A 21467-nucleotide genomic window follows, 5' to 3' on the forward strand; every position below is an offset into this window, starting at 1 on the left:
GAATGCACCATTACTCGTGGTGGGGTAGGGACACATTAGCAGGCTTGACAGGAGGACTGAAATGCCTAGGGTCACTCAGGGGCTTGCGGGGGCAATTTGACATCATGTTTCTTTGACAGGTGTCGTGATCTTGGTGCTGGGTAGTGATGGGACATCTGCAGAGCAGGGAAGGGTTAGAGACATTTGAAATGGAGGAAAACCCCATAACCTTGCTCTGGTGATGGCAGGAGCACCCCTGGGGTGCCCTGAATGGAACCCATGTGTTTAGAAGTGCTGCATTGTCTTCTGCAGGGGCTCAGGGTGGCAACTGAGTCACGAGTTGTGCGTGGAAAATTGTGTCCTGAATGAGTAGGCTGCCAATAGTGCCGGCTGTAGCAAAAGCAGCATGCTTTGAGTGCATTTCTCTCCCTTTCTGAGTCCCAGTTCATGGGCTGCAGGGACTGGAACAGATTCCTTCAGCAGCCCCGGCCACCACAAGGCATTTTGGCTCTTGCTTCAGCTCTGATATCATGCAACCGCTTGGGAAGCACAACTGCTTGTGAAGCACAACTGCTTGGGAAGCAGAGCCGCTGGAGGCAAAGCACCAAAGTGCTCCCAGGAATGTTCCCTGTGGAGAAGAGACTCAGCCTGTGGTCTCTCGTGTGGCTCCTCCTCTCCCAGCATAAAGGTTACCTTTGTATGTTTATAACCAAAATAAAATTGCAGCTCCTGAAAGCTATAATTTGTACTTGGGGGAACATAATGTTTGTGTTTAGCTATTGCAGGGATTGTACCAAAGCGCAGTGACAGAGGTCTGGAAGTGTTTGGGATGATGATAGCTGGCAACAGGCTCTGCCTTTGGAGGCTACTAAAAACAACTTTAGTTAAGCAGTATTGATGATAAACAAAATGCCAGGGTGGATTGGTTGTACTGTGAGGAAGAGGACCCCCCTCCTGCAGCGGGAGAGGCTGTCCTTCCTCAGTTCCTGCTCTTCCCCTTCCCACAAACAGAGCCAAGAGAGCCTGGCTGCGGTCTTCCAAGCCGTGACATTGGAGACTTCCATCCCATCTTAGAAAAGACAATAGAGGGAAGAAGTGGTATACAGCCAACCCACAAAGGCAGGCTTATCTTGTGAGATGCTGTATAGGCTTAAATAGATGTGGAAAAGGGAAATTGGGGAAAATAGGACACTTAAGGTAAACTAACTACATTTTTTAAATGTCTGAGTTGGACATATGCCAGGTAACGTGTCCACTGTTGGGATTATGCTGACTACAATATGTTTCCTCTTTTCCTTGTTGGCAAGTGGGTTTTTGTTTCCTTTCTGGACAGTGGTGAGAGACCGCAGTTCCCTGCAGTGCAAGTTCAGTAGTGAGCTGGAGCTGTCTATGGCAGTTTAATGGGTAAGGTTGCAGTGCTGTGAACATGACATCTTAAAATTACCGGCATCATCGTTTGGGTCATTTCATCTCAGGAAAAGATGTAGTGTTGAGTTTAATTTGGTTTACTCAAAGATAATACTTGAGGATGGGGCTGGAAAGCTGGAGGCCTCATGGAGATCCTCTCAGCAATGTGGGTGCAGGCAGACGGGATGCTAAAAGCCTTGCCAGAAAAGAGATGCCTTCATCTGGTATCATCTCCACAAGCTGGTGCTGAGTGTTGTGTTCCGTGATGTACCTGGAATTAATTTGTGAACCCTCCCAATTAATTTTAGGGGGAAAGGTGCCAACATAAACTTGAGGCAGGGTCTGGCAGTTTTGCACAGTATTCTCCAATACATTTCCAGTGATATTTTGTCAGGAGAAATAGAAGGTTTAAGAGAGAGCATGAAAAGGGACAGTGACTTGCCTTGGCTGTGAGGCTCCTGCCCAAGTAAAGAGTGTTGCTGAGGAGGTGCAGCATGAAGAAACAAGGGATGGAGAGGACGCTCGTAGGGAAGGGAAGCCGAAAAGAAGAGCCTCTCTGAGGTCCTGGAGCCAGACAGGTTTCTGAGCAGTGCTCAAACAGGTCCTATACCATTGTCCACCTTCAGGAAGAGTTGAGCTGCTCCTGGTCTCTTTTTTGGCTGATGCTTCATTACAGTGCCCAGCCTCTGCTTTTCACCAGCCTGCTTGGAGTAACAGGGTACCACTCTCTGGGCCTTTCTGCATTGTAGTCTCTGCAGACTTGGGAGCCTGCAGGTACCCATACAGGGCATTTCTATGAAGGCAGGTCACAATGGCTTATCATATAGTTACCTCCTCTACCTTCTCTAACTAAAGGAAGTCTTGTGCACAGAAACATCTTGAATTAACCATGGTGAACGCTTGGATGCTGGGAAGTTGCCGTATCTTCCAGGAATACCAAAACACTGCATTCCTTCTAGGCTATTTTCTGGCTGCTCTGCTATTAATAACTTTGTCCTGAAATAGCACTTTCATATTGCAGCATATTAAAATCCATAACAACTGGGTGGGTGTCCACAGTCAACAGACCGAAGAAAGTGAGCCAGCACGAGAGCCGTGGTTGTATAAATTGGCTCACAGAGGTGTGCTGACTCTGAGCAGCTGGTGATCTGACCTGCCGAGCTTTCTCAAGTCAATAAATGGCAGGGCTTTTAATGGGATCTCTCAGTTTCCCATGCCGTGCTGCAGCCGGTAGCCGTACAGCCTGCTGGAAACCGCGCTGACGTGAGACTGATCTCGTGATCCTTTCATGAGGAGTGAGCAGTGCCTGGAACAGTTCTGACAGCACACCTTGAGTTGCTAATGATATCCACAAAAGCCCCTGCCAGATCTCCTTTTTGTTTGATCTGAGGCATTTTGGGGATACAGGTCTCCTCAGATGCCTGTGGGCAGCGGCCCGGGTTGCTGCTGAGCGGTTGGGCCAATACTGGCAGGCACTTTACTGATGTGCTCTGGCAAATTGCTTTTAAAGAAGACCATGCTGCTTTTATCACGGTGCGTAGCAGCCCAAGTGCACTGTCTCTGAGATTGAAGGCTGATCAAAATCCCTGGCGGCTAGAGTTTTGGGACAAGCGCTTTGGCAGGGCAGTGTAGAGAAGAAAAGCAATGGAAAAACACCCTTGGCTGTAAGGGAGCATCCTTTGGAGGGCATCTGGCTTTAGAGTAAGAAGCAAGTTTATCTGCAGTGGGACATTCAAGCGCAAAGGCTGTTGTTTCTATGCATAGATGGTGAAAACTCTGGCCTAGAAGTGGCAGAAACCAGTTTGTGAATAACACCATATAGACTGCCCAAATTAAACAAAAAAAAAAAAAAGGAGAGAGAGAAAGAAAAGAAACAAATCCAAGTATCAAGATGTCTGAAGTTGATGTTGTTTTTAAAGTCTTCCCATTTTCCCATTTGGGTCACATTGTTCCTAATAAAGTAGACAAGATTTGTAATATAAAATAACCATCTCCAGCCATCAAAGAGCATGTCAAATTCTGCTTCACGTAAGCCACAGAGTTAAATGGCGCTAATCAAGAGCAGAATTTCATGGAGTTTGAGTGTTGGCAAGGTCCTCAGCTGATGTAAACAGGAACCATGAAATCAGGGCTGCTCTGTGCTGATTTACCCCAGCTGAGAATCCGGTTGCGTTTCCCATTGCTTTGTTTCGAGTCTGAGGTTTTTTTTTTCTCAGTGCGAAACTCAAGACTGTTGTCTTCTCTTTTCCTTGCCCAGACTGGCATATTTATCACAGTAGCACATGCATCTTCTTGCTCTTGTAAGATAACAAATTGCCCAAATGATTTAAAAAAAAAAAAAAATCAAAGAAAAAAGCAGCAAATGGCTTTTAGTAAATGTACTTGAACAGTTGCTGTGCTCGTGTTAAAGTTTAAACTTCAGCCAAACAGCCCACTGCTCCCTGCATGGCTGGAGGCAGGCTTTGGTCCTATATGTTTATTATCATTTAGAAATGGTATAAATGCTCTTTTATTCTTTTTTGTTCTGACCTTATTCTACAACACATTCCCCTCCTTCCTCCTGCTTCCTGTTTCCCAGACAGGACCCCACCTCTTCCTCCCCACAGCCAAAAATAATACAAAAGGGAACATACAAAAGGTTTTTTGAGCCATGAGATGTGATAATGAATGGGCATCATGTACAGGGTAGATACCGTAGTCCCAGTGCAAAAATGTTGAACAGGCAAAGTCTAGATGAGGAATTGCATGGTTTTGGATTAGGAATTCAGTGTTGTGCATCCTCTTGTTTAATATGTTTTTAGGTCAGAGTAGAAGAGATGACCCGCAACTGAGGACTCTTATGAAATGTAGCATATATTGAGTGTATTGATCACATCTCTTCTCCAGGTTTGATTTAATAAGATAATTGTGAAGAATTGTGCTTATGAATATGCTGTTGCCTGAGAGTGTGAGAACACAACTGGTGTATATGTTTATGTCAGCTGCCGAGGAGGAAATGTTAAGCCACCTCTGGATGTTAATGAAACATCTCTAAAGAGTACATTTTTTCATTCATGATCCTATCCAGAGTAATTACAAGGAATCCAATTCTGCTGTGCAACCCCACTGCAATACTTTGTAAGGATGAATCTTAATTGAGGATCGAGACCTAAAATATTGCTCTGCTTTGTACGTTCCACAGCCGTCAGCATTTGCTCTTGCATATCCATTTCCTGTGAGAAGTTTACCACACTCTGGGGCATGCTTTGAACCTGATCCTTTGATTTCAGCGGGAGCTAGGACTGGCAATTCAAGGAGCTAATTGTGCCTTTTTGCTATTTATAATGCTAAATTAAAGCTGCTTCCAAACTGGATGGCAACAGGTTAAATACACACGTGATGAAGTTTGGAGAAAAGTTTGCAGTGAGGGCCACTAGCCAGCTCACTCAAAGCCATTCAACGTTGGTATATAAATAAATGCTCTCTTCGGCAGGATTTTGAAACACACTTATGTTACATATATATCATTTCTCAAATGGTCATTGTGTGGCTATTTGCTGTACGGATTGCATGGCAGTATGCAGGGCATGTGCTGGTGTTCAAGCACACATGGGTTTTATTGTATTTTGATACTAGCACAATGCGCTGCTTGCACTTTTGAATTCTTGATTTGGCGATCCTTAATCCTTTGCTGACACCAATGCTATTTTTTGTTGTTGTGACTGGCTGCAGATATTTTTTCTGTCTTTATTAAACAGTCAAAAAACAACAAAAGGCCTCCAAAGCCCTGATTCAGTGTTTGCAGATTTCTTTCATCCTTTTTTTTTTTTTAATCTAGATGCCTATCAAATTCAGCAATGCTTAGCTGCAGTCCTTTGTTCAATATCTCACAAACCATGCACTGAAATTATCTGTGCTTAGAGCCCAAATACCACAGATTTTTAGTGAACAAATTTTGCTTGTCCATTTAAAAGAATATTTGTTAGATAAGATATGTTTCTTTATCACTAAGTTTAGGAACAAATCTTGATTTTGACTCCTTGGTTAGACTTATAGGTTCAGACTTTTTTTCTGTTTGAGTCATTTGTTTTACCACTGATTTCTGCTGGTAAAAATTGCTTACTTATTGCAAAAATGGGTTTGATCCTTTGAGCTTTAGAGGCTGACCAAAGTCTTTGATAACCCTGGTTACATCATGCCCCAGAGCAACAGGAAAATGGCTTGTGATTCTGTCCTTTAAATAAATCCGCATAACTTTTCACATTAAAATGTTTCTTTGGTGAATGTGGTTGAGGCTTCTGATTTGAACATCTTTTATGCTCTGAAGAAAAATGCTGTGGAGAACATCCAGGGAGAAAGCTGTCCAGGTCGTGGTAGGAGAGTGCTCATTGAGAGCGATGTTGTGCATGAATAACAGTGAGTGGGCTGGTTTGGCTAAATACATTTCCTTAAAGGTTCATTCTTTGGGCTGAGACCAAGGGGGAAAGTGGGCGCAGGCCATTATGATATTGAAGAAATTTGCAAACAGAGGCTTGGGTCCTGTGTAGCATAGTCAAGAGTTAAGTAGCATGGTCAAGACTTGTCCATTGTAAACTCTGGTGGCTACTGAGACCCATCCAGCTGGTGTTAGAGAGGACTAGCCTGACGGCTCAGGCATATGGTGAAGTTACCAAAGGAAAACAAGTCTTTGTGTATCAAAGGATCTTTGCTGACTATGTGTGTGCCTGCTTTTTGCTCTTGGCAAAAGCCTGTTCGTTGAGCGTACAGTTAACTTGATTTGCTTCATATATACAAGGGATTAAGAACATGCATGCAGATATTTACAAGTTAGCTGTCATCAAGTGTCTTGTTGTTGTACCTGAAAAGTGATTTAAGCTGTCTTTTTTTTCAATGAACTATACAACACGTAAGCGAGATGTGCTGGCACACCCATTTTTAAAAAGGGTAGAAAGGAGGACCCTGGCAACTACTGACCTGTCAGCCTTGCCTCTGTGCCTGGGAAGACCATGGAACAGATCCTCCCAGAAGTTATGCTAAGGCACATGGAGGACAGGGAGGTGATTTGAGACAGCCAGCATGACTTCACCAGGGGCAAGTTCTGCCTGACCAACTGTCCTGGTTTTATTTCTCTTTAAGTAATTTTACTTTTCAGTAAGGTCTCCTCTAATGCTTGGGAAAACTGCATTTCTAGAAGACTCTAGTGTCTGAATCCTTGAAAATATTTACTTTATAGCCAGCTATGGTATGTGGATTTCAAGGTCTCAGTGCTTTTGAGCTAGCCAGGTGTGGGGATGAGGAGGAGCGAGACCCGGGCACTTGACCCAAGCTGTCCAACAGGATTATTTCATACTATGCATGTCACATTCAATATAAATTAGGAAGTTTGCTGAGGAGTTTCTCTCTTAAGTGATGGCTGCGATCCTGAGAACTTCTTGCCCCTGTGCCGGACCTCTGAGGCCTTCCCTTCCTCTTGAAGCCGTAGTGCTCACACTGTCCAACATTTACTGTCCACTGCTGGGAGTGCACAGCTTCCTACTGATATAATTGGCTGAGTATAAACCTTGTGTCTTATACTGGTATCAGGATCGATATTGGTTCTTTAGTATTATTAATGTTAATTATTTAGTATTATTCTATTAAATCTGTTTATATTTTGACCCTTGGGTTTCCTTGTTTTTCCGACTCCACTTCCCGAGTGGAGAGGGGTCATCAGGTGATAGAATAATTGTCTAACCGACAATAAATTGTTGTGGGTTCTTCTAAGCGTAACACCAACCTAGTGGCCTTCTATGATGGAGAGACTACATCAGTGGACAAGGGAAGAGCTACAGATGTCATCTATCTGGACTTCTCTAAGGCCTTTGACATCGTCCCCCGCAACATCCTGCTCTCTAAATTGGAGAGATATGGATTTGATGGGTGGACCATTCGGTGGATGAGGAATTGGTTGGATGGTCACATCCAGAGGGTGGTGGTCAACTGCTCAATGTCCAGATGGAGATGTGTGACAAGTGGTGTCCCTCAGGGGTCCATACTGGGACCAGTAGTGTTTAATATCTTTGTCAATGACCTAGAGAGGGGGATTGAGTGCAGCCTCATCAAGTTTGCAGATGACAGCAAGCTGAGTGGTGTGGCTGACATGCCTGAGGGACAGGATGCCATCCAGAGGGACCTGGACAGGCTCCAGAAGTGGGTCTGTGTGAACCTCATGCGGTTCAACAAGGCCAAGTGCAGGGTCCTGCACCTGGGCCGGGGCAACCCCTGGTATCAATACAGGCTGGGGGATGAAGGGATTGGGAACAGCCCTGCAGAAAAGGACTTGGGGGTACTGATGGATGAAAAGGTGAACATGAGCCTGCAATGTGTGCTCACAGCCCAGAAAGCCAACTGTATCCTGAGCTGCATTAAAAGAAGCATGGCCAGCAGGTTGAGGGAGGTGATTCTGCCCCTCTACTCCACTCTGGTGAGACCCCACCTGGAGTACTGCATCCAGCTCTGGGACCCCCAGCATAAGAATGACATGGACCTGTTGGAACGAGTCCAGAGGAGGGCTACAAAGATGATCAGAGGGCTGGAGGACCTCTCCTATGAGGACAGACTGAGAGAGTTGAGGTTGTTCAGCCTGGAGAAGAGAAGGCTCTGAGGAGACCTTATTGCAGCCTTCCAGTACTTAAAGGGGGTTTATAAGATGGGGACAAACTTTTTAGCAGTGCCTGTTGCGATAGGACGAGGGGGAATGGTTTTAAACTAAAAGAGGGAAGATATAAGCTAGACATAAGGAAGAAATTTTTTACGCTGAAGGTGGTGAAACACTGGAACAGGTTGCCCGGAGAGGTGGTGGATGCCCTGGAAACATTCAAGGTCAGGTTGGACGGGGCTCTGAGCAACCTGATCTAGTTGAAGATGTCCCTGCTCATTGCTGGGGGGTTAGACTGGATAGCCTTTAAAGGTCCCTTCCAGTCAAACTGTTTTATGATTCTCTGACTAGGAGTTTTGTCTTAAACCCTTTGCAATAGAAATTATTTGCTATTGCCTGAAAATTTTTCTTACTTTTTGTTCATTTCAGACTTCAGTTTTCCCATTTTCCCAAGTGTATTTTGCAAAACTACTTATTTTAATACTAAAATTCTGTTTATTTTGTGCTATCCCAAATGTTAAGCTTCTGATGTGCTGCAGCTTTTTGACAACTAGCAACTGCCCAGTAGAGGTTGCCAAGAGGAAAAGCTGGAGGTTTTGGCAGCTGGGTGGGAACAGATGACAATCTTGGAATAGACGGGCAAGAGTACTGGGTTTTGTTGTTGTTCAGGAAGTAATGAAAGCTTTTGGCAGTGGGAAGAAGATGCATCTTTCAAACCTTGTTTTAGTGTTAAGGACAAAAATAGCATGGCATTTCAGGGAAGGCAGGTGAGTTTTGAATCTCTTACTCCTCTTAACTTCAGGGCTGCCCCACAACATCCAGTTCAATATCTCCTTCTGGCATCAGCAACGCCAAGTGCCACTCTAACTCAAAGCTTTCACTGTTCTGCTGAAGGATGAAATACTGACACCGGGCACTGTACCTGGTGCTGCTGTTTGCTCTGAGCTTGAGTGAAGTGCGATGGCACTGACCTTAGAATTAGTGGTTTGGGTTACCTTCAGGTTGAGGATACTTTCTCTTCCTTTGCAGTCTTGAGACTTTCACAATTATTTAAAGTTAGAGATGAGACTCTGTTTTTACGTGCCAGTGGAAAGCAATAGGGTCATGATGGAGGTTGGAATTTGGCCTTGAGTATTGCATGTATAATTCTGCTTTGCTCATATAAATTGTGCTGCAAAGAGAATTCTTTCAAGTATTGTAAACAGAGCTGGTAGATCAGACCTGCTTGTCAACCACATTCGACATTTTCATTCTCTGTCACAGCCTGATCTAAGTATCTAACTTCTTAATTAGGTTTTGGATCACTTCCAAGATTAGTGCTTGATGTCCAATTATATCTGCACTGAAATGGCACTTAGAAGTAACTAGCACTTCCAGATAAGAACTTCCCATGATCTGCTAGAAAAATTCAAAATCAAGATGTTATAAAATACTTCAGCATCAATAAAACAAGGGAACCCAATGAACATGTTGATGAGGTATCTTCCCAGACTTCTTGTCCTCAAATCATTGTAAGTGTTTGGGCTTTTTTTTTACCCTTGACAGAACTTTACTGTTGCCACATTGTCCTGTCTTTAGCTGTGCAAAACACCCAGGAGTCTGCGTGCTGTAAAGACTTCACAACATAGGCAGGTGCTTCTGAAGTGACCTGTGATTTTTCAGAAGCCTGTATGTATGGGTCAAATTCTGATCAAGAACAGGGCTGCCAATCGAAACCAGTTTTCTGCAGTTCATTGAAGCAAGTTTAGAGTTATACCCTGGGAACTGAGGGTTCATTTTGGGTCATTGGTTGGAATGGGTTTTCCAGAGCTATCTGGACCTGAACCCAGATGCCAAACTTGTGTCCCTGCAGAGGTCCCTGGCCTATGGGCACGTCTTTCCCCCATCGCGTGCTGGGTTTCTCTTGTGTTGTATTTCATAGTGGTGAGCATACTCAACGTGTTTGGTAAATAATCAGTACCAGTAGATGAGCTTTAGATGAGCTCCAGAGGTAAGAATTCAGGTAGATTAGAAGTCATAGCTTTCTGAATTGGCAGACGTACTAAACACTGAATTTCCCTGGATCAATGGTACCACAAATTCTGAAAGCACTAACAAGAAGTAGGTTCTTACCAGGCATAGGACAGCACAACAGTGGCTGTCCTGTACAGTCTGAAGGATCTGATGCTGGATGTGGAAGTGTCATGGTGTGCAGTTTACGTGTATTCTGTTGCTATATGTGCCCCAGAGGTTGAGGTGGGCTGCATCAGAAGTGTGGACAGCAGGTTGACGGAGGTGATTTTTTTCCTCTACTCTGCTCTGGTGAGACCCCACCTGGAGTACTGCATCCAGTTCTGGAGCCCCCAACGTAGAAAAGACATGGACCTGTTTGAGCTGGTCCAGAGAAGGGCCACAAAGATGATCAGAGGGATGGAACACCTCTCCTATGAAGACAGGCTGATAGAGTTGGGGTTGTTCAGCCTGGAGAAGAGAAGGCTCCGGGGAGACCTTATAGCAGCCTTCCAATACCTAAAGGGGGCCTATGGGAGAGCTTGGGAGGGACTTTTTACAAGGGCATGTAGTGATAGGATGAGGGAGAATGGTTTCAAACTGAAAGAGGGTAGGTTTAGATTAGATATTAGGAAGAAATTTTTCACTCCAAGGGTGGGGAGAAACTGGAACAGGTTGCCCAGAGAAGTTGTGGAAGCTCCATCCCTGGAGGTGTTCAAGGCCAAGCTGGATGGAGCTTTGAGCAACCTGGTCTAGTGTGAAGTGTCCCTGCCCATGGCAGGCAGGTAGGAACTAGATGATCTTCAAGGTCCGTTCCAACCTAAACCATTCTAAACCATAGATTCTATGGTCTGAGGAACGAAGAGATGTTAAGAATTACCAGTGTGTAGGCAGGAAACACAGTGTTTCTTGCAGATGATGGAAAAGTGAGCCTTTTTGCAATTGTATCCAAAACTGAAAAATCAGGCTGAGGCCTTGTTAGGATTGTCCGCATGCCAGACTACCGTCCTTTTCTAGCTAGGTTTCTGCAAGTACATGGGGTCTCGCAAAGTCAGATCCTATTCTTTGTCAGCCATGAATCATCATTTGTTTTAACTGGTTAAATTGAGGAGCAAGGTGCAAAGAGAATGACCCTTGTTAATCAGGGCAGAGGGGTTGAAATAGTGGGTCACTTTTTATCCCTAGCTTGCAAAACTGGCTTGACAGCAAACAGCAATCCTATGAATCTTCTTCTGCTGCTCCTGAAGGGAGCCATCTTCCTCTTTCCATTGCAATTTTTGAAGTCTTTATTGCTGTAAATCTTACAGACGCTGGGTGAGAAAGTTCAATACCCACCAAGTTGCCTGCAATGTAGCAACCAAAGGATAGTCAGACTTGATGTCACATGTGACATGTATTACATCCATTACACAAAGCTTCCCCTCTCTTGCATAAGTGGTTAAGGAGAAACTGGTCATCCAACAGAACTATGCCGAGAGCATGACAAAAGCAGCTCGCTCCTGTCTTGGGTATCCTTGGACCATCTTCCTACTAGGCTGGTAGTGGAAGTAGGAAATCTACAGATGTTCACCATCATCTTAATCCAGCAGTTCTGGTTCATATCTCTGTGGATAGCAGTCAATATCCTGCTGCTCCCACAAAAAAATTGATAGTTTTTGATGCGCTCGCTGGCAAATGGCTTTGTGGGAATGGAGACCAAAGAACTCTCCTGCCCCTCCTGATAGTCCACTGGGCTGAGTGGTGGTCTCAGCCTGGCTGATTTCTCCAGGTCAGAGCTCAAGATGAGGGGGTGAGCTTAGTAGGCCTAAAAATTGTCTTGCCAGGGCAGGAATGAAGAAAGCAGGCTGGTTTCAAAACCCTGCCTCACCACTCCCCGGGTGATTTGGGCCAGGAGAGGAGAAGGTCGCGTAAGGTACTTGGCAGAAGCTGGGAAGTGCATATGGGGAAAGACGCTTTGTTTGTGCCAGCAATTGCCTGGTCTGGCAAATGCAGCAGCAGGTAGGGCCCTGGCAGGGGGTAAAGGAAGGGCTGTGGCCATAACCCCTCGACAGGCTTTGTCTACCATGCAGATTAGGTGGAGGGCTTTTCTGGCTCAGCGTTGCTAGGCTCTTCCCCCCTGTCGACTTGGTGGAGAGGCTGAGGGGGGGCAAGAGGGAGGGACTGCATTATATTGTTTCTTTGAGTTGTTTTTTCCCCTCCCTCTATGGGGAGATGGGCTTGATCCACTGGTTTTGGATTTCAGAGGCAGAAGGCAAGACATGACCAGCTGGTGTCTTGAAATGGCACAGGTGCAATGGCTGCGGGAGGGGGGAGCCAGGAATAATTACAGGTTTCTGAAGCATCAGGCTTTGCCTGAAAAGGGCTCATCGAGAAACTGCTCTTTATGGAAAATTAATGGTGAAGCTGGAAAAAACTGTCAGGCCCACTATTGTTGTCACGGGGTAGTGATGCCTTAAAGGAGCAGCACCTCCCACTTGCCTCCCCTCCATGGGCAGTCCGGAGCCGGCGTGCGGCTTTCTGATCCTGCAGCAATTGAAATTTCATGTCACTGTCATCAGATTTAATGCCCTAAACCTGTTTCTACCCCACTGAGTGAAAGCTAAGTGGGCCAGAAAGCCCAAATTACACGATGTGGGGAATTCAAAAGCATCGTCTCTTTTGGTAACAAGGGTTATTCCTGAAAGCCTGTGGAACACATTTGGAGAGCAGCCCCTGAAACCTGTTAAGATTCATCTGGGCAGACACCAGATCCCCAGCTAAAGCCATTCCTCACCGTCCCAGAAACGCACTTTAAAAAGAAAATGGAAAGGTTGCTTAAGGCAAGAGTACTAACTGGTAAGTGTCCCAGCTCCAGGACTGTGTGCAGACACATCATATATACAGTGTCATGCCTCTGAAGATAACCTACATGCTAAAGCATAGGATGTCTCTGTTGCCATTTCATTGCTTTTTGTCCAAGTCCATCTCTACAGCTCAGGTCTATAATCAGCTATTATTTTAAAAAGAAACAAAACGTAACTGTCTGACAAATTCAGTTCTGAACTCTGAAAGTCATCCCAGCAAATTGTATCTGCAACCAGCAGTGCTACATTGAAAGTAATAATTTTGAGTTATGTGGTAGCTCCTAGACAGTTATGAGTGGGGTGTCTTTACACTCCTGTTGATGGGACCTTTGTACGCAGAAGGCAGGAGTCTCTGTCTCTCCTCTGGTTGTATGAAGCTTTTGTTTCTTGATCAGATGCTGGGCTCTCAGGTTGAGATGTAGTAGGGTCGTCAGCTCCCACAGGCTGAAAACTGTACAGTCTGAAGGATCTGGTGCTGCATATCTCTATTGAGGAGTAGTTTTTAGAGGTTTCTAAAAACTATTAGTTAGAATGTCTCTTTCTCCAAGTCCTGTAAAATCGCAGTGGTTGTATTAAACCAGCTAGCCTTTCAGGCAGCGAGAAATGAAAAATAGCACTAATAAACTCCATTAAAAGCTCCACACACTACAGCAAACGGTTTTCTATAAACAATAAAAGTTTATAATGTTGGTTATGGAGAACACTGGGCAGTGTGATGGTGCCTGGAGGCTTTATTGGGGCTAGCTCAGGGCACCTCATAATAAGCTACATTCAAGTAGGAGGCTCACCCCATCCTCGTGCTGATGATCACTGCTCTGGACATGCAGGAACACATTTTGATGTGGCAGCCTCTTTGACTATATCTTCGCCTGCTTTTTAATAAGGGGCACGTGCGTCTTTGTGTGCAAGTCTGGTGTCCTCTACACACCAAGACTCATTTGGCCAGATGTGCCAAAAATCCCCTAAAACTGACAGTAGGTCCCTTTTTTTCTGTCATATCTTTCCTTCTGTCAGGCCCTTTAAACAAGCTGTGGTGTCACTGGAAGTTTGTCTCCTATCTTGAAATGCTACGCTTCAGAATTGTCCTGGTTTAGGAACAGATTGGGCCTCAGCTAGCTACACTGAGTTAAATTTGGAGTGAAAGTTAATGTTTGTGAAGGAAGAGGAAGCGGTTCTTTGGAGAGGTGACTTTTTGTTTGTATGTGACCAGGTGTTGGGGCCATTAGGATAGTTTCATATGGAAGTGACTGTTGGCCAGATTGCACTTAAAATTGGGAAGGACCTGGTATCCATGGGACAACGTACATAGTTTCATGAAAATGTAGTGGATGCTTTTGGTTGTCGTATCTTCACTTCTACCATAATATCCACTACCATATATGAATATCCCCACACTCTGTCTCGGAGCAGCATCAAGCAAGTGCCAAATTCTCATGTCTCCCAAAACGTGACCACCTTGCAAGAAGGTGCTGGTGTGCATGAGTGCTGTCTCTGAATGGCTCTGGACCATGTTGTTCTCCTGCCATAGGTGAGAGCTGTGCTGTAACCTCTCTCTAACAGTGGTTTCTCTCCCTCCCATCTCCCTTCCCCTCCTGCAGACATGCCTGGAGTTGGAACGATACCTTCAGACCGAACCACGGAAGATCTCTGAGACCTTTGGTGAGGATTTGGACTGCTTCCTTCATGCCTCCTCAGCCCCAGATGCAGAGGACAATATCCGACGGCTGGACCCCATCCTTTTACCAGTGGAGACGAGTACATGTGAAAAAAGTGCCAGCATGGACATTATCCTCTCACGGGACAAGCTGCTGTCTGAGACGTGCCTCAGTTTGCAGTCCACCAGCTCTTCCACAGAAGGCTACACAGCCGTCAACCAGGCCCAACTCAATGCAGTAACCTCATTAACACCCCCTTCCTCTCCAGAGCTCAGCCGCCACCTTGTAAAAACCTCACAAACTCTCTCAGCGGTGGATGGCACTGTGACTTTGAAATTGGTGGCCAAGAAAACTTCACTCAGCTCTGTGAAAGTGGGTGTAGCAACAGCGACCGCGGGGACAATAAAAAGCGGGCAAAGTGACAGTGAACAAGGAGGTACAGGGGCAGAAGCATCCCCAGAAAACAAGAAGAGGGTTCATCGCTGTCAATTTAATGGGTGCCGGAAGGTTTATACAAAGAGCTCCCACTTAAAGGCTCACCAGAGGACTCATACAGGTACTTGTGTAGGATGCTTCTCTCATCTTGTCCTCCTGCCACCTAACCGTAACCATCTCCTTTTATTATCATTTAGAAAAGAAAAAAAAAATCTCTTCTGAAAGTCCAAACTTCTATCTATGAAACAGGGCAGTGGAAAAATATGGTGGGCCAGCAAATGTACCCATTATTCAATAGAACGGAGGAGTTCACCATCTACCATTAAACTGTAGGGGTTTATATGTCTTATGGGGTTTGATGCAGAATAATTTTAGGATACCTAAGGGTGTAGATGTATCGTTCATGTTAAAACTGTGGGCATGCCACTTTGGGTTTTTGGCACTGACCTCCTCAAGACAACTTTAAAAATGTTAATTTTAGTCAAGTGTCAATTGCTTCAAGTAGAAAATAGGATGGGTAGGTTTTTGTTGCCTTTTGTATGGGGGAAAGAGAAAAATGTATTTCAGATCTGAGAGATGCAGTTTAGGAATAATGTGTGCATAAGAGAGCATGCGTGTAGATGCAGACATATAGGTAAATAGATGCATATACGCTTGAGATACTCATGGTCTTGGACTTCTCTGGTGATAAAATACAGTGAGAACAAATTAAAGAATGACGTGGAGTTTGAATGGAGTAGTGTAGGTGGAGAGGGAATAGGATGTATGGAAAGATGTCAGGCTGTTACTTTCGGTAATATTTACTAATGTTGTATATAAGCTCCACTGCATAAGCTTCTTGAAGCATACCAAATTGGCTTAGGTTTGGCTGTTCAGGATCCCCACTCTCCTGTCAGTTGTTCATAGTCACCAGTAGCGTTTCGGCTGGTATTCATTGGCAGTAATAGATGTGCAGTTCGCTCACGTTGCTGCTTTGTTCTAAGCTTCACATGTGATGAGAGATGATAAATTCCCATTAGCACTGTCTTATCATGTGATTATTCTTGTTTCCAGAGGGATTGCTGTAATCAGTTTTCTCAATTTTACTGTAAAATGTGTGGTCTCTTACGATAACTGCACATTTAATTCACGATCTTATCATGCAGGCAGATTCCTAGAAGCGAGGTTGTTCTTGCAAGGTAGAAAATAACATGTTGGACCAGTGCAGTAAATCAAACAAATGTGTGGATTGTTAAGAGAGCTGCATCCATCAAATACTAGACAGCCCTGTAAAAGTTACATGGTCTCAAGTATAAATCATATTCAGACATAAAAGGCATTGGTTTGGATCTTTTTATATGGGCTTTCTAGTGCTTTTACTGGGGATAGCCACCTTGCCAGGAGTGACCTCACTGTGATCCAGTGATTTGAAAGCCAGTCAAAGTAGCGCAGTCATTTTAAAATCGGCAGCAACGTGGTCAGGACGCTCCGTGTAGCACTGGTGCTGCTGTGAGGCTGGCCCCAGCCAGGGCTGCGTGGGGGGATGTCCCAGCCCCGGCCTTACAGCAGGTGACGGGGCTCCTGTGAAGGCACAAATGCAGAGCATGAGAGCTGTTGACGTGGTGGTCTTGTCTATTTGGATGTGACCCCTGTGGTCCTCCTCGAGCTGGGAGTGGTGGGTCTTACATGGCTCTTCCTGAAGTTAGTCAGGGATGTGACACGATCACCTAGAAAGGGTGAACTTGTGGAGTTTTTCTGGTTTTGTCACCCAATAGATGGGGATGTGGACAAGGAGTCCTGAGTGTGTACTTGCAAAAACCACTACTCTTTCAACACCTCCACCCTTTGGAGCCAAAATCTTGCAAGATTTTGCATGCCTTTGAACCCAGCCTTAGGTCTGGTTGAATTTTGTATCTGAGGTCAAAACCTTTCCCATTGGTAACATCAGCATGTGAAATCTTATTTTTTAAAATTAATCAATTGAGAAATACTTCTCACTGACCTTGTGATACTTCTGTTGAATAGCCTTAGACTGTACATGATGCCATGGATGTGTATGTGTCTGCCCATCCACAGCAATGCTCAACATTGTGAGAAAGGCAAGTCCATCTTTCCTGGCAGATGGGGAAGACCTGTGTGAGATGATGAGACTGCAGCTGCCCGAGTGCAGTGCCTGCACCTCCCACTCCCAGCATCTCACCTAGTGGGTTCAGCTGCCTTTCTGATCTTGCCAGTTAAACCATCAGTGGTTGAACCAGCTGCTAAACCATTTACTAGTTTATGGGAGTGTTCCTGTTTCCATCCACCAAGTCCTCAGCTGATAGCATAGGTTGTTACAAAAGCAGGAAGGCAAAAGACAAGAGGGAATATAACATGGATGAGGAGCTCTCCTGTCTTTGCAGCCATATAATGGCCCTCCACACGACCACATTCTAGCTGTGCATAGCTTTGTAGAAAGCATGGTTTCATTTTGTGATGAGGACTGGATGCAGCCTTGTTGTTAAAATACATCTTTGATGCAGAACCTGGGAGCAGGTAGGTACCTGGCTGCCATTTTTCTGTGTGGAAAGCAAATTGCCTAAATACCTTTGAACATTTACATCTTGGGAGCAATCTGAGTGAATTGAGGGGAGGGGTGTGATAGGCTTATCCTACTAGCTTATTTGAGTCTAAAACACAAAGTCATTCAGACCTCTTCATCCCTTAAAAATCACTGACCGCTGGGATGCCTTAAATCAGCTAGTACAATCAAGACATTAAATCTGTTCACACTGACCTCTGGAGTGGGGTTTCCCCACAGGGGGCTCCTGCCTCCGGTAAAAGAGAGGGACAGAGAGGAATAGCTATGGAAAATTGGGGACTGAATTATAAATGGCAGGGCTGCCTCCTTTCCTGTGCACGCCTTCAGGGCTAGGGACAAGGAGTCCTTTTCTCCATCGGTGCTTTGTTTTTTTCACACCGTGAGCTAAGTGTGCTGTGGGTTGCAAATGCACCCAGCAGCGCCAATGGCTAGTGGCTGAGCCAGAGGGTCTGAAATGATTGCGAGATATTTTCCTTTGGCTGGTAGCTTGTTAGTATGTCATGCAAGAACAGTCTGCCAGTGCGGGCTCTGTGTAAAAGGGTGTGAGCGCCCTGACAGACAAAGAGCTCTCAGTGTGGGGTTCACAGGCAGGGAGGGAGATGCAGGCTGGTCACCCAACTTGCACGTGCAAAGTCCACTTCCAGAGGGTCTGAAATGATTGCGAGATATTTTCCTTTGGCTGGTAGCTTGTTAGTATGTCATGCAAGAACAGTCTGCCAGTGCGGGCTCTGTGTAAAAGGGTGTGAGCGCCCTGACAGACAAAGAGCTCTCAGTGTGGGGTTCACAGGCAGGGAGGGAGATGCAGGCTGGTCACCCAACTTGCACGTGCAAAGTCCACTTGCTGGATCAAAGGGGTTTACTACAGTGCGTGAAAACAAGAAAACCATGGGCTGGGGAGCTGGGGGGTGGAAGGCGGCGGAAGGAGGTTACATTCCTTTCGTTCGTATGTAAGGCTGACCAGACAGACACTGGCTGGCGTTCCTCGCTGCTGTGTGATGAGCCAGGCTGGGCTGGAGGCAATACAGACTGATAGCAGCTTGCTAGATTGGAGCCGATCTTCTCTTAGGGCTTTACTTCGCCAGGGGAGCCCAGAGACAGTCAGCCCCCACATTGCACTTGGTGCTGTGCAAGCGTCTCTTGTTACTCTCCCGCATCTCATCTGTAAGAGAATCAGGGCAGTGCTGTAAGGCCCATCAATGGTTGAACTGGTTATGAAACCACCTTCTGGATGACCTTTGGAGAGGGAAAAACAATCATCTGTGTGGGAGAGAATTTAATCTGGAAGGGAAAGGGAAAAACATTGTCTGGATGGAAAGGGAAATGAAAATATTTGACTGAATTCAAAGCAAGCTGGGGCATCTAAAATGAAGAGTGTGTAAAGGAGCTAAGAGCAGTGGAGGGCAGCAAAGAAGCCAGTCAGGGGCAAAATAGCATCTGGTGCTGTAAACAGGAGGAAAAGGTGAGCTGTAGGTTTGGAAAGACCATGCTGCCAATGTAAAGGTGAGATAAAAGCATCTAAAGAAGGAGACACCAGGACAGGCATGGTAATCCAGCCCTAGTGCATTCTCTCACGCTTATTCATGGAGCAGACAGTGCAAACAATGACATTTTGTCTGTTTTGAGAGACAGAAATTTTCATCTAGCCTTCACACATGCATGGAGATGAATCGCCAATGTAATGGAGAGTGGAGAGGGAAGGAATTAGAATGAGCCAAAACCTGGCTGTAGTCATCAGTACTTCCTAAATTAGAAAACAGGATATTGCTGGTGAGCGTCTGGATGCAAATAAGTCTAAGGGTGAGCTGGCCTGTGACCTATGGAAAGATTAGTCATGGGACATTGCTGTGTCTCCCAGATCAAAGACCTCTGGAGGAGATTTCTGTCTCCTGACAAAACCATTCGTATCAGCCTTCCTTGCAGAAGGAAGGTATGAGATGGCGTGGGTGCTTTCTGGCCAGAGATAAAGCATCACATATAAACTGACCAGGAAATCCTTAAGATTGGGATAGTGATAAAAAATGACCCTAGGGGGTTCTGCTGGGGTTTGCATTTTATGAGTATCAGAAGGTTTTGGGGTTTTCTTTTTCCATCTAAAACCAGGATCTGATACAACCTAAGATCAAGTCTGAGAAACAGCAGTTGGGCACCTCACGTCTATATTTAGATTTTTAAAGCCTAAAACAAGTGGGAAATACCCATGTAAACAGATGTTACGAGCCTACATGCAATCTTAAGATAACACTTATTTAAGTGGAGTTTGTTTCACATTGTCAGGACATCTTATTTTAAATTACATAGTTCTTTGATCCAAAGTGCTGGGTGAGAGTAACTAAAACAAACAAATCCACCCTGCAGGAAAACAAATTACTACATTTGCAAGAAAAAGACGAGAGACACAAGAGTATTAGAAAGAGCATTAATGAACAGGAAGGGTTTTGAGATGGGATTTAAAACAACAGAGAAGAGCTTTCCCAAAGTGTTGGAGATAGAAGAGTAAACATCCAGAATTTGGAAACAATCACAAAAGACCAAACTGAGGAGAGTAGACTGGATGATAGATAAAGAAGACTAATACAAAGTAAAGGAATAATAGAGAAAATAAGACTATCCGTGTCAGTGATACCACATGAATGGGAAGCTCCATTGCTTTATTGTGGTAGAACCCATGAACAGAAAGCCAGTGAAGAGAAAGGAAAAGCAAATAGCCAAGCACAGCACCAATTCTGCAGCAAGCAAGGTACTGAATAATGACTTAGGGAAAAGCATTTGGGAGAACAGTATAGGTAGCATAGGAGAAACAAAAGCCAAAGCCCAAGACTTTTTGTTGTACGGAGACCCATGGCTTGGTAGCAAGTCCCCAGCTTTGTGTACAGGGCTGCAACCCCGCAAAGGGACATGGATGCTGAAGTTCCCATGGCAGCAGCTGAAGCAACGGGTGAATTTGCCACTGGAAACAAGAGAAAGGAAATTGAGGGAGGAGGGGTGTGTGAGGAAGACCTTAATTCAGGGCTGAATTTGTTTTGGGGTACAGTTGCATTGCCAAATTGGAAAGATGTGTTTTGTTGTGAGGCTGGGCGGTTTTTGATTTTTTTGGGGTAAAAACAAGAGTTTATCAAAGCTGATTAAAATAAGCCAAACCTGATCATGAGCTCTTTAGAACTTTATGGTTTTAAAGCCTTTTAGCCATTTGGCAAGTTTGGAGGGGAGTGTTGAGATTTGACTGTGGAGGGCAAGAGCCTCACTTCATTATTACAGTGAGAGCTTAGGCTGAGGGAACGAGCTTTGTGAACCTCCCAGGTGGCAGGAGGAGAGGCCCTGCCAAAAACAGCCCTTACCATTTAAAACACCATCATCAATGGTGTTCATTACTTAGTTGCCAATACCTGAATTCTCTGTCCTGTGTTTCTGCTCCATCACTTGCCAAATCAATAGCACAGGCCAGTCTTACTGTTTGGGTTTGAAAATATAAATAGGTATTGTTTGTTTGTTTGTTTGTTTGCCATGTGAGATGATTTTTGGCACAAGGGAAACCTAGAAAGGGATGTTTGCTGTCTGTTTAGCAGCTGCAGGAGGGAGAGTGCAGGCGCCTTCAAGTATTATGGCAGGCTGCCTTGGTAAGGCACGGAGGAGCCATCTCTAGTTTGTCATCTAGTGTTTTCTTTATACCCATCCACCCCTGAGCCCCCATGAGGCACCCAGCAAGGGGGCAAATGATAGGGATCACAGAGAAAGACTCGAAGGAAAAACGCTCAGCTTGTCTTTTGCCAGTTTCCCTTTGTGTTGCTGCTGTCCCACACTGGATACAAACGGCAGGTTAATGATGACAAGCTATGATCTTCTTGTCCATTTGTCCAAAGCACTGGCACTTAAGAAGTATTTGAAGTCACACCAGGCCTGAATCAGAGATACGTACTCAGAGATGCTGGTTTAGGCTAAGATGGGCTTGCTGGACGACAAGTGCCTGAGCAGGCTGGGAGAGCTGA

General features: G+C 45.1%; 1 protein-coding gene across 1 annotated transcript in view; it reads left to right on the forward strand.

Moving 5' to 3' along the window:
• Positions 1-21467, forward strand: part of KLF7 (Kruppel-like factor 7 (ubiquitous)) — a 58662-nt gene that overhangs the window by 17981 nt on the left and 19214 nt on the right. The window contains exon 2 of the mRNA XM_009890197.1: positions 14433-15045. Within this exon, the coding sequence (XP_009888499.1) occupies positions 14433-15045 (613 nt within the window). The remainder of the gene's footprint in view (positions 1-14432; positions 15046-21467) is intronic.

This window comes from Charadrius vociferus, unplaced genomic scaffold, assembly GCF_000708025.1.
Source record: "Charadrius vociferus isolate BGI_N301 unplaced genomic scaffold, ASM70802v2 scaffold147, whole genome shotgun sequence".
NCBI lineage: Eukaryota > Metazoa > Chordata > Aves > Charadriiformes > Charadriidae > Charadrius > Charadrius vociferus.